This window comes from Phaenicophaeus curvirostris, chromosome 1, assembly GCF_032191515.1.
Source record: "Phaenicophaeus curvirostris isolate KB17595 chromosome 1, BPBGC_Pcur_1.0, whole genome shotgun sequence".
NCBI classification, from domain to species: domain Eukaryota; kingdom Metazoa; phylum Chordata; class Aves; order Cuculiformes; family Cuculidae; genus Phaenicophaeus; species Phaenicophaeus curvirostris.
This window is the reverse complement of record NC_091392.1, coordinates 147,716,216-147,730,255: the sequence shown is the minus strand read 5'-3', so window position 1 is coordinate 147,730,255 and position 14,040 is coordinate 147,716,216. Positions and strand designations below refer to the sequence as shown.

The 14,040-nt window shown below is 38.9% G+C and overlaps 1 protein-coding gene across 5 annotated transcripts in view; it reads left to right on the top strand.

The window, feature by feature from the left end:
• ARHGEF7 (Rho guanine nucleotide exchange factor 7) overlaps nt 1-14,040 on the top strand; it is a 131,464-nt gene that overhangs the window by 76,955 nt on the left and 40,469 nt on the right. For all 5 annotated transcript variants that reach the window (XM_069878394.1, XM_069878402.1, XM_069878426.1 and 2 more), the window contains one exon: nt 8,975-9,097. In XM_069878394.1, coding sequence (XP_069734495.1) covers nt 8,975-9,097 — 123 coding nt within the window. The remainder of the gene's footprint in view (nt 1-8,974; nt 9,098-14,040) is intronic.

Sequence of the window (14,040 nt, the reverse complement as noted above, 5' to 3'; positions counted from 1 at the left end):
TGTTACAGCAGTATAGTAATAGATGTTTGGATAATGCATTGGCTGCTTGCACAGGTCGATGTTGGCCCTTGGATGCAATTCCAGAGGTAGGAATTTTGATGTAGTTGGCAAACAGTTTATAAATTTCCATGATGCAGTTTGTATACCTGTGGGCAAGTGGTAGAGGTGGTGGTGCTTTTTGTTTTGGAGGCATGAATTTTAAGTCTCTTAAAGTAAGAGGAAGAATGAAGGGAGCTTCTGTTATGGTGGAGCAGTGGAGAAGGGGGTAAGTGACTTTGCAAGATGTTGTATGAGAATGCTTGTGCTTGGTATTCTGTCCTGAACACTGATGGTCATCAAAATGTACTGAGAGGCGTGCAGGGTAGGCAGAAAGAACAATCTTAATTGAAAAGAATAGCCTCAATGTCTGTACTGTGCATGAAACACCAAAAGAAGAGGATGAAGACACTTGCCCTGCTTTTGTATGTTAGGCTGAAGTGGTAGCTTGATATTTTTCAGCTTCACTTCAGCACTTGAAGGTGTAAGAAAGGTGACCATATCACATTTGAATTATCCTAACAAGTTTTTAGTGTTGAAACTCTGCTAAAAGCGTAACTCTTGTTCCTAACCTCAGTTGGATCCTTTTGCCTGCCTGTGTTCTGGTTTTGTATGACCACGTGGTGAACTAAGGCAACTTGCTTATCCAAATTTTCTTATTTTCTGCCATGTTAGTAATTTGAATTGCTACTGGGGGCTTAGACAAGTTTTGCTGTGCTGGGAGTATGTGGCTGTGAAAAGGAACGAATGTCTTGAATGGAGGAGAAAATACATCTTTTGGCAGCAGTGATCTTTTAGATCACCTCAGCATGTCTTTTTTTTTTTTTTTTTGACCTCTCCCTCCTCTTTTCCTCTGAGCTACTCAGAAGAGGAAGCTTTGACATGACGAAGTATGGGCTGTCACTCCACTAGGCAGTAATGTATGTCTGAATCTCTGGCTGATTTTGAACCCCATGTCCTCCTTTACCACCTGGCTTCTCTCACTCTCTTCTGCTTCTTGATGACTTAGGCTTGAATAAATGGAAAGGAGGATGGTGTAGTTTAGATGACTGTTCAGCAGTGGAATGGAGATGTTCTTGAAATGACCTTTTTTCCACACCGTGTTTGAGAAAGAAGGATATTCTTTCTGGCAAGTTAGACTTGAGCAGTTGGATGTCTAAATCCCTGACAATGACAGTTTGTTCACATACTTAAATTTCCTTTCTTTTCCTGTCAGTGTTCTTTGTTGTCTCATTGTTTTGCTTCTATAATTTTGTTTCTGTGAATCAGAAGTTAGGAAAATGAAGTACCATGCATGAATGGACTATCGTCTTCTAAAACTTTTGATTAAGATGGTCTTAAAAACAAAAGTGGAACCTTTAAGCAAATATTAGCGCAAGCTTTGTTTTAACTTGATATGTAGAGTAATGTGATATCATAATGTAGCTTCTAGCTCAGAAAGCTTACTTAGAGTTCCTTCCTTGATTTAAACCCTGTTAGAGTGCCTTCTGATCAAGTCCTTTATTTCTACTTCCTGTTAAGTGAAATACTGCTGTGTAACACAGTAGAAGCATGAATGCTTGTAGGTGGGCAGAGGAAGTGATGCTCCAGGGTAACTGAAGGGTTACTGCAAATGGTTTGTTATTTTGTTTTCCTAAATATGCTAGTCATGCCAAGTTGTATTTTCAGTTTAATTTTCATGATAGTGTATTGATTTCAGTGTCCAGTTTCCTCCTGTTTTGAATCTAATCCATCATAATTCCCATAATGTAGAAGAAAACTTGCCCTGCTGCCTTGTTTTTGTCGTTTTGCAGTGTTTTTTTTTTTGGCTGGTGAGCCTGTTCTATAAACTTGGGCTGAAAATAGCTTTATCATTTTGTTTTATTTTTGGCAGAGAGCTTTTAGTTCCATCATTCAGACACTTTGTATTGCAGCATCCAGTGTGATGTTTTTTTTCTAACTTGACATGTCAGGATGACCAAATGCCAGTTGTAGTGCTGCCAGCCTACACTGCTTGACAGACGCCTCTTTCTGGGTGTTAGAGTTGAGGTCTTTCCACCCCTGACTTGAGTCAGTTTGTCATTTGAGTTTTCTCTTAACCAATTGTGGTATTTACTTCAGTGACAGAAACTTTCTGATGCTTCTCATCTTCTTGCCTGCACTTCATTGGCTTGTTTAACCTTCAGGTTGTTAAACGTTTCTGTTTCAGAACTTATCATGCTGTATTGGGCTTCTTGTGTGTTCCAGGGACAGAGTTGTTTGAGGATGTGGTTTGGTTTTGATTGTGCGCTAACCTCTCACCCCAATCTTGAAGCTCTTCTGGTGCGTTGCTGTAGGTCTGAGCTCTTTGAACTTGTCTGGGTTGTCCTCCATTGCAGCGTCACTGTGGTGCTCCTGTGGGCTGCTCAGTGTGTCACAAGCCTGGGAACACTTCTTATCTGCCTGCCTGGATGCTGGATTTGTTTGGGGTTACTTCTACCTTTGTGACTTCTGTTATTTATTTACCAAACAAAGGTTGTGTATGAAAGGAGTCTAACTAGCATTGAGTGAGAATCTGCTGCTGATCTGCTTCAAAAGTGTATTTTTTGATTGATTGAGTGCACTTGAACGGATGGAAAAGAGCTGCAACTGACAAGACATAGAAGCATTGCTGGAGTCTTCAGTTGCAAAAGGGTGAATTTCTGACAGTAAACAGACCAAGAGTGCTTTGGTCTGGTCTCTTTCTAGACCTATGATCCAGTGCCAAAGCTCAATGGCTCACACAGCATAGGATTCTCTGAACAAAGAAAGTCAGTGTCCATCAGGTGATCTCTATTGGAAGTGTTGCTCTTCAGGTGTTTTTGTAGCAGGAGACTGAACAGATGTTTTCTGCTGCAAACCAACCTTCTCCCCCCCCATTCACCTGGGAATAAAAGCTGCCAGTTCATGCTGTTCTTCTCAGTAAGGAAGGGGACACAACACAGAGGCTGACTGGTGACACCAGCCTGCATGGGCTGCTTATGGATAATCTACTCTTTAACAGTTTGAAAGCATTGATTGTCTTTTAGGTGGTATCACAGACTTAACTCCCTCCCTTGTAAGAGCCATAGCTGCATTTTGTCCTTTCTTTCCTTCATGTTCCTGCTCTTGCGGCCACAGTAAGTGTTTTTCTTTCAAGTTTTTCTTTATCTTGTTCTGTATTTGAGCGCAAGCAGATACTTCATATTCTGGGATGATCCTGGAGTGAAATGGGGTGTTTTGGTTTTTTTTTAAAAGAGAGGCACCAGGATATGTGAAGAGAGTGCTTAAATGTAAACTAAAAGTAATAAGTGTTTCAGGTTTGGTTTTGGAGTACAGATACAAATTAAGTCTGTTAAGGTTTTATCTCAGTGTTGTCCCTTGGCTTTGGTTATTGTGTGAAGAGAATTAAGTGTCAACCTTAAGTGAATTTGAAAATGTTGTCTTTAGATTGCCTGAAACAAACATGCATTTTGACTGGTGACTGAGAGGTAAGGCAAGTAGGCAAAATGAAATGGTATGGTTATGAAGCAAGCATGGAAAATTAGTGTGGTGGTTTGTGAATAAGTTGAATAGTGCCTCCATTTATGAGAACAGTATCTCAGAAACGTGCAAAGTGTCCCCCTTATTTCAGTAGCCTTATTAACAGTGAAGCCTCAGGAGATAATGTCTAATATTTTGTTTCTTCACAAACTGCATCCCTTGGAGTCATTTGTCACAATTATCCCTTAATTTTTTGCAGACTGGGTCTTCTCTGGTATCAGCTTTTCAAGACATTTTCTCTACTGATTTCCTGCAAATGTAGCAAACTTGTCATTGATGCTCCAGCTCCTTCAAAGGGTTGAGAGGGACAGGAGATTCTATTGTTTACCTTTCTCTAGGAGGGGATGGGGAAGAGCAGAAAATGCCGCCCACATAATTCAAGGTTTCCACTTTGTGGGCAGGTTCTGCAGGAATGTGTGTGTGTGTACACACACACATATGTAGGGACATGGATTGCTGCATGGCACTCTCAAGGTAACTGCACAGCCAAGTGAAATGTAGGGACATCACATCTTTTCCTTGCAAGAAGAAAGCCTACAATGCTGATTAAATTTTCTTATCTACTCTTCTTTTAAAATTGCCTTTCTTAGTCTGCGTTTAAATTTATCTGGATTCATTGCAGTTTCCACAATCATTCCCAGAATGTAGTGACGTCCACTGACACCAAATCTAAGGCACATTTCTTAGAACACACAGGACACAATTAGGTACTCTGTAATGTCACTCTGTCCGCTGCCAGTCTAGCTTTAGTCAAGTTCTGATAGCTGGTTTTGATCTGAATCAAGCGTAGTTGAGGAACAAAGTATTCTCTTTCTTTTTTCTCTCAAATTATCATGCAGAGTGGGAACCTGTTTTCAGTCTGGAGAAACAGAAATGATAACTATTGGATGTCACTCGAAAAAGCAGGTAATCTGTTAGGTAGTTCAGATGTAGTCATATGATACCTCTAGCATGTATACAACAGTAGAAGCTTTGTTATGGTTCTCTAGTTCTGTAAATGAAATTAAAAAATGTGCTTGGCCTTTTCATAACTGAAGTTTTAATAATTTACATATACATTATTTGTATGTGATTCCGTTTTCAAGTATCAAGTACGGAAACATTAGAATGGCAAGTTCAGAATAAACTGTAAAATAACTGCTCTTTACTTGAGCATGTTAAATACAGAAAGTTTGAATGATGTGGTGATAGGCTTTAAATTGTTATGGGTTTCAGCAGTTAAAGGAGATACAGATAATTTATTAATTGTTCCTGTTACAATAGTAAAACACTTGCAACTAACGCATGGATTAGAAAAGTCAAAGGGGGGATGAGTTGCCACCCCCTCATACAGTCTGTTTAATTCAACAAAAAATGTGCAGTATAAAGTTTCATTGCATTTGCAACATGTAAAAAAGAATAATGTCACTCTTCCATTCAGCTAAAAGAACAGCAGACTAAGAAGAGACAGATGTCTCCTCAGTGGAAACAGCCATAATTCACTCTCACACCCCCTCCCTGGCATTACAGTATGAAAAGACAATTTAATAATTTTCAACAACTGTTTATTGGAACCACTTGCTGCTTAATTCCATTATGCCTTGAGTATGTCTTCAGAGTTTGAGACTTTTGCTGCATCTATTACTTGAAGAACGAACTATTAGCTCATGCCTGGATTTATTAAAGGGGACCAGCTGCTAGGCAGGAAATGCTGATTGAAAGACTGTAAGAATAGCATTCCTATGATACGCTGGGGAAAACCTGGTTTTCTCATAAATAACTGCAAAAGCAGCCACTCTGTTGATTTCAGAATTTAAACTTTTACTGAAAGAGAAATAAAGATGCAGACAATAAAATATAATGTGAAGAGTGCTGATAATATTATCAGTGTATCTGGCATGATGTGCTGGTTAGGGATTCAGTGATCACTTTGTAGGTGTCTATAATGAACATTGCTTTCAAGTAAGGAAGCATGTTTCCCCATCTTGTGATTTGAACGTATGTACAGTCAATTTTGACTTTGCGTTGGGTAGGTCTTCTGTCACTGTGCAGAGAGACAGACTTCTTGTTTTGAAATCGGGGGAAATATTTCTTGTTATGTACTTGGACTTGCCCATGATAGATGAATTCAAAGGAGTGGGACAAGATGACTGTATGTGAGCAGGATAGGAACATCCCCTGCCTGGAATCGCAGAATCACAAAATCACTAGGTTGGAAAAGACCCACAGGATCATCGAGTCCAACCATTCCCATCAGTCACTAAACCATGCCCCTCAGCACCTCATCCACCCGTGCCTTAAACACCTCCAGGGAAGGTGACTCAACCACCTCCCTGGGCAGCCTGTTCCAGGGCCCAGTGACCCTTTCTGTGAAATTTTTTTTCCTGATGTTCAGCCTAAATTTCCCCTGGTGGAGCTTGAGGCCATTCCTTCTTGTCCTGTCCCCTGTCACTTGGGAGAAGAGGCCATCACCCTCCTCTCTACAACCTCCTTTCAGGTAGTTGTAGAGAGCAGTAAGGTCTCCCCTCAGCCTCCTGTTCTCCAGGCTGAACAACCCCAGCCTTTCTCTCGTCCAGTAAACGAGTCTCTTTGTCATAGGTGATCAAGTTAGTTTGGCAAGACCTGTCTTTTGTGAACCTGTGTTGACTGGGCCTGATCACCCAGTTCTCTTTCATGTGCTTCATGATAGCACTCAAGATCACCTGTTCCAGGCTTGCTCCTGAGCTGCTAGAATTTCCTTTTTGAAGAATGCCCAGCCCTCGTGGGTTCCCTTGCCCTTAGGGACTGTCTCCCATGGGACTTTGCCAGCCAGCTATCTGAACAGTCCAAACTCTGCCCTCTGGAAGTTTAATGTTACTGTTCTGCTAATCCCCCTCTTCATCTCACCTAGAACTGAAAACTCTATCATCATGTGATCTCTTTGTCCCAGTTGTCTTCCAACCATCACATCCCCCACAAGGCCTTCTCTGTTGACAAAACAGCAGGTCCAGGAGGGCGCCTTCCCTTGTCGGCTCATTCACCAGCAGCGTGAGGAAGTTGTCTTCCATGCACTTCTGGAACCTCCTAGACTGCTTCCTTTCTGCTGTATAGTACTTCCAGCAGACATCCGGAAGACTGAAGTCTCCCACAAGGACAAGAGGTAGCGATCTTGAGACTGCTCCCAGTTGTTTATGAAAGAGCTCATCAGCTGCTTCTTCTTGGCTGGGTGGTCTGTAACAGACTCCCATCACAATATCTACCTTCTTGTGATCTCCTCTGATTTTAACCCACAGGCACTTGATCCTGTCATCACCATAATCGAGCTTGAGGGTATCAAAGCGCTCTCTAACACAGAGGGCTACCCCACCTGCTCTCCTACCCTTCCTGTCCCGCCTGAAAAGTTTATACCCTACCATAGCTGCACTCCAGTTATACGAGTCTTATACGAGAATGGATGAACAGTTATACGAGAATGAGTGGTTCTCTGCTGACGTTCGCTGGAGCATCCCTCTCCCCTTTTCAGAGGGAATTTGCTATATGTTGATGTTTAGAGACTTTACGCACAGGTCCAGGACAATTACAGAAAACATGGACTTTTAAATAAACCATTTCTTTTAATAAGAACAATAATCTTCCAGAGAGAATTGTTGGAAATAATGTTAACATGAAAGCCTTTGTGCTAACAGTGCGTCTGTTAAGTACTTGCTGAAAACTCACATAGCTTTAAAGCAGCGTGAAATACTGGTTTTAAAGTAGCTAAATAGATAACAGCAACAAAATCCACTGTGTCTCATCTTGCCAACAGGCTGAAGCAGAGACTCTGCATATTAATGTTAGGATATGCAGTCTTTATGCAAGGAGAGGAAATGTATGGAGAAATTGAGACATGTCATCTCCTTGCACATGTTGTGCAGTTGGTATAGACAAGGCGTCAGGGACAAGCTTGTTGTCTAGGATGGATGAAAACTTACTGCCCCATCTTCTGGTTAACTTCAGTGTGTGATACACAGTTGGCTCTTGGCCATGCAACCTACAGCTAAAGAGACTTAGTCTGTCAAGTGGGAGTTCATCTGTAGAAAATAACTTATTTGTCTGATTTACTCTTTCTCACATAGAAGCAATCTAGTATGGATATTTTTGAGTGGTTCTGAGAATGGTGACGTGGTAGCAGTAAGGAAGCGTGGAATATACTTCTTCCCATCAGTTTCTGTTTAACTTGAAATTGAGTTTAGATTAAAAGAAAATACGTGGGTGTGCTTTTATTTGCATCTGAAGTATGCAGCCTAAGGATGTACTGAGAATAAGACTGGAAGAGTTGCTTTTTTCTTTTCCTTTCTACCCCCTCCTCCCCCCCACCCTCCTTCACCCAGATGCGAAATCAGAAGTCAGACATATACTTTCTGCTGATGTACCAGTTTGAAGCTGGTGCCGTGCAGCCAATTTCAGACTTTTATACTTTGGATATTTTCTTACTGCAATTTGAGATGACAGTTTCAGCTAAAACCTTTTGAAAAAATACATTGTGTATATTCATATTATATTTCCTCATATCCTGTCCTCCTTTATTAATGTGAATGAATGTGTGCATATTCTTCTAAACCTTATCAAAACTGATTAGGTTCACTGAAACTGTGTGAAAGCAAGATTTTCTTCATTTTTTTTTTTGGTGAAGTCACTGAGGCTGCTGTTGTTTAATTACCACTTCATGCTAGACAACATAAGCTCTTCTCAACCAAATTGTGAGATTTTCCTTTGCTGCTTAGCAAATGTGATGCATTTGAGCATCAAAGGTGAAGAAAGTATGAGCTCTAGAAAGGATTTCTGTACAGATGGTGTTAAAGCAACACTCTTACCCTGATTATAAACCAACATAAAAGTGCCTCATGGTTCTTAAAAACCAAGATGAGTGATAATTGTCGAAATCCATCCTGTTACTGCATGGTAGCTGGTTTCTATTTGTGCTGTCGGAGCTTAATGTGGTACTTAGATCTTTTAATGACTACTTTAAGCCCATCATCTCTGCTGGTGTAGAGTAGAAGAAAAGAATCGTGTTGCTATCCTGTCCTGTATTTGTCTAAGTGCTGAAGTACTGATTTTAAGATGTGGCATGATATATGTAAGTGAGTCAACTGTTCTAACAGATAGATATGTTGACTGAAAATCTAACTCCTGAAGAAGGTGCTAATTAACACTAATTCTTGAAAAAATCATGTGGAACAATCATTTCACGAGTATGTACCATATGCTGCCTGTACTTTCTTGGCACTTTCAGGTGTTGGATGCTGGTCAGTGACCATAAAAACCTACCTGATTTTACTAACAAAAAATCCCAACAAAAAAAAAACAAACTGAAAAAAAACTATATCCCCCAAAACCAGTATACACTGCTTTTCCATGCTTCAATTTACTTTGGTGTCTTCTTGTATTACAGTGATTTCATCTTTATTACTCTGTTTTTTAGGTTGCCTGAAGCTCAGCAGAGGGTTGGAGGATGTTTTCTGAATTTGATGCCCCAAATGAAAAGCTTGTACCTTGCATACTGTGCCAACCATCCGTCAGCAGTAAATGTTCTCACAGAACACAGGTATGTTTGCTTTGTGGTCTTCTAAGTCTGATACAAAAAAAAAGTGCATACAATACATTTGTGTTGTGAAGCTGTGATATCTCTTTAGTCACTCATTTTCTATGGTAGAGCTTATTTAAGAAGAAAATAGTTGTATAGTTTTTAAAAAAGACAAAAATGCAGAATACAAAGCTGTGACAAGCTGGTCATTGTCACATGGAACTCTTGGCAGTGTGTTATCGACTATTTGGGAGCATTTTCTCATTTAAATAACGCATGCTGGACTTTGAGTATGTCTAAGTTTATTGGTTGTTGTCTTCATGTAAAAAATGTTGAGATTGAAGTGTGTTTGTGGAATTAGGGCATAATTGGCATGATTTCTAGCAGACAGTTGATGAATTTTAACTTAACCCTGTCAAAGGTAGTACATCGGTATGCACTTGGCTTTATAATGGTATACTTTTGGTTATATTTTTGAGTGATATGAAGAGTGTGAGCTTTTCAAGTTTAGAAAATCGGTTATAGTGGAGGTTGCTCAGCTGTAGTACTGACTTCTAATTTGCATAGAAGATGCCCTGCATCAACTCGAGGGAACAGACTTGAGGCCCAAATTTGATTAAAGTGCACTTTTGCAAACTTGTCCTGTGTATTCTCCTGATGAAGAGATGCTGCAGCAGCTGTTAATTTGGGGCTGTTTATGTTTGCTTGTGGTGCAGGACAGAACCATGATCTTTTCTTGAAGGTTAAACGTAGGACAAATTCCAGGAGGATGTCTATTCTTTTTACTTCTCCACCTCCCCATTTTTGTCTTCCCGTGATGGGTTAGACTAAGTGTATTTTCAATATTCTTAACTTTTCCTAAACAAGGAGGAGCATAATTGAGTTGTTTTCTATAGCATTAGTATCTTTTGAGAACTCACATTTTGTTTTAACAGTGACAATTTGTGGCACGTTTGTGAGCTTTACATATAGTAGTGTATATAAAAAAACCTTTTAGCTACTGAATATCATGGACTATGACTTGTATTAGTAAAACACGCAACTATGTTCCAACCCTGCTTTGAAAAATCAAGCTGCAAATCCAAGAGACAGACAGAATGTTGTGGTGGGGTTTTTTTTGTTTTGGTTTTTTTTAAAATTTTTGTCAGAAGTAATGATAAATTAAAAATAAACAGGGCGAAATATGTTTAAAACCCCCTGATGAAAACCCCATAATGTTTATTTTCTTTCAAATGGCTTGTTTCCAATAGCACTTTATGTAAATGGTAAAATGTTTAGGTGATCCATGCCTGTGGGGATTGTAATACTCTTAGTCTTAGATTTACTCTTTGTTTATGCCCTTATGCTCCTTTCATTCAGAGGAGGATGGCAAGTGGTAGCAAAATTATCATCCATATCTCTTAAGATCTGGAGGTATTTGTAAAGGATTGTTGTAACTTTCATGCTTAATAGCAATGTCTGAGAAACTGTGATAGAAATGCGAGGCATGGAAGCTATTTGTTCTGCAGATGGAGAAGAGTAGCATTTCTTCTCTTCTGTGTTGCTTTGGGCATAAGTTGTCCTAGGAAAAATTCAGCTTCTGGTCTGTAAAGTCATCTTGATATCAAATCCCTGTGGATTCAATATAACTTATAGAGCAGTCAAGTAATTTGGATGTGGAAGTAGATTCAAAGCAATTGTTAAGACATACATCAAGTGGAGGTAAGTAGTGATAAACAGCTGGTTTTGTTGTTTGTTATTTTTTTTATTACCCCTATTTTATTGTTCTAAGTCCTTAATTTTTGTTAAATACCATTGCTGTAGGTAGCAAGTGGTCCGATTAAAAATTCTGCTTGAGACAGCTGCCATGAAGAAATCAAAAGGTGACTTTAAGCAGATCTGAACCTTTTTTTTTCCAGGATATCAGGACGCTTTTGATTATGTTGTTCTAAAAGTAAGGGAGGAAAAAAGGCTTTTCTATCAAGAATAACAAACTGATAGCAGGCAAGAAGAAAAGGAAAATGCTGAGAACAATCTCCTTCTATTTAGTTGAGATTTTTGTTGTGTAAAAGCATCCCTAGTAAAGCCTCATGTAAAAATTACTGTGAAGTTGGAGGATAGTCATGATTGTAGTTATAATAATGAAGCAGCTACACTGTAGTGAGTACTAGATTAAGTACTAGGACTCTTAAACGGTGATGACTTGTCAGTTTTTGCTGTATAGTTTTAGCAGAGGGTCCAAAAGCATTGTATGTGTTTTAATACCATCAAAAATATGGCAGAGAAATAAATGTTTGCAGAGTTTTGGAATTGATTGTCGTATTTGTAAAAGCTGTGCCTATTCAGTAGTGTTTTAGAGGAAAAGGGAGCAGTTGGGAGTGGTTTGATTTGGAAAATAAATTCTTATTGTCTTCAGCAGATTATTTCTTGTAATGATCTCTACGCATGTTGTAAACTGAACACATACACATTAATGGTGCTTCTGAAAGCTCTTCTACAAAAAAACAGAGCAGATAATTTTAAGTAAGATTCTTATATCAAAAAATCAGTATTTTCCACAGTTTGCTAAGTTTACTTGCTTTTGGTGGGAATCATACCAAGAAAAATCTCCTAGATAATTGCTCTTGGGGAAAACTTCAGAAACTATACCTCTTTTTTTTTTTATTCTAAAAAATACGCATTCTTTATTATTATGTATTTACTGTAATTTACTAAGAACAACTTAAATGAAAATGGCTGTCACTTTAAAGCATTAATGGTATTGTTTCGTTGACCAGTTGGATTGCTGTAACATCAAAACTGTAAGCAGTCATCTGGTTTGATGGAATATTATGCATATGAGGTTTTTATGTCATTTTCTGTGGTATCAATCATGCTCTTCCATCAGTATTATAACACCTATTAAAATGTCATTGACACCTGTCAAAGACCTGTGTTTCTATGCATACTTATAGATAAAACCAGATGATATTAACGTAATTGGTTTGGACTTCTGGTTAAAAGCTGCTTTTTTTCAATAGCATTTTTGTGAAATCAGTTCTAAATAGAAATACTTCAGATGCGGTTGGAGATTTAAAAGGGGCATTCAGTTGGACTATGACTGTCTTTTTTTATCCCGTTCACCATGAATGCTAGCCTGTGCTTAGTCTTTTTCTTCTTTGTCATTTGCTTCTTGATCATATGTTGCAGCAACATGGGGGTTTTTACACAATATAAAGTAAGGATGTGTGTGCATATATATGTTCATATTTGTGTGTATTTCTAGACACACAGTTGGATCAAATGGTGTTAATTATATTAAGAGATTTTTTTCATGTTCAGAGCTTCATAGCTGCAAACATCTTTCATTTCCTTAAGTTAATTATTAATAGAGAAAATACTGAAATAAGTGTCATTAGAGACCTTGAGTCTATGTGCATATGCAGAAACAGGAATAAAACCTCATACAGCCCACACAGGAGTTAAGGTTCCAAAGCTTTATATTTCTGAGGTTGTATTTGCCTCTGATAATCACAACAACAAGAAAAAAACATCTTCCTCTTCAGTCTGGGAACAGAATCTCTTCTTGGTTCTGCTTGTGGCACTGGAAGTTTTATCCAGGTTCTAGAGTTGGTACTCAACATAATTTCTCCAGTATCGTACAGTCTAGAAATTTGTTAGGTACTTTTAGTCTCACAGATTGTTTCAGAGCCATTGCATATTTTTTCCAGAATTAAAAGTCTTTGTGTAATGATTCATGAATTTTTAAGAATGAAGTAATCTTTTGTTAGATCTGTCATCGTGTCTTGTAATTGTGTTTTAAACCACTGGCTAGAGCTGGAGAGGCGGAGCTCGTCAGGTGTGGCTGAGCAGTGGCTCATGCAGAGATCAATGTTTTGCCTGTTTCCCCCACTGCCTCTTAGCTTGTTTTCCTTGTTCCTTCTCTCATTGTGGACATAGTTCCAGTGTATGCATTCTGTTCAATTTGCTTTATTTTGTAGCCGTCACATCTCTTTGGCTGCATTGTACAAGGTTTCAGTTTTTAATATCCCTCAGTTTTTCTTGAGAATTCTAGTTCAAGTCCAAGGGTAGGTGTTACTCTTGGAGAGAATTTTCCTTGCAGGACTGCCTTGAGGTTGTAGAGTTCAGTCAAATTAGCTTTGATTGCTGTGTGTGCTGATCATAGACATAATGCTTGCCTTCCAGTAAGAGAAGAAACAGGATGAGCAACTGAAGGCATGAAAGAATTAATGTCCCTCAGATTAAAAAACCTAGTTGGATACGAACTACAGAAATGGATAATTACGGGGCAATAAGGAGTCCCGGGAACATGAGATGTTATCTACCTGGGGAAGGTCACAAGCCACACAGTTCAGTGCAAGGAGAAAATCCAGCAAATATAAAGAGGAGGCAGAAGCTAGGACTGAGACTTGTTTTGAATACATCCAAAATGACATTTTGAGTATAGAACTCACGGAAGGGCGGATAATGTAATGAAAAAGAAGTCTAGCAGGCCCCACTGATCAAAAAACTCTTCTGAAGAAATATGGAGAGTACAGACCCCATTAATCAGCATTAAGTAGGTAATTATTGGGAGGGTAGGTTTTTAAGCTATTTACTTTGCTTAAACAATGCCATTTAAATTTTAAAACAAAATGGAAGAAAAATATTTTCAAGGAAAGTTTTAATTTGATGAAAAGGCAGCCAAAAATTAATAGTATACGCTTGCTTTTTCTAACGTTGCAAAGTGGCAAGCGAAGCGCTAGTTCTTAGCTGGAAGAAAGCTGTTCACAAATCTTTGCTTGTTCAAAGATTAATTTTGCTAGATTCTTCTGTTCTCTTAGATAACGTGTCCCAAGCATATTCTTCACTTGCATCGTAGACTTGGCAGTCTAGATAAAATTCGTGGAGCTGAAACATCACAATTACTCCGAGTAACTGGAGCATGGAATACAGATCAGCTTGAGTCAGAAAACTCTTTGTGCCTCCCCCACTTCGATGCATCC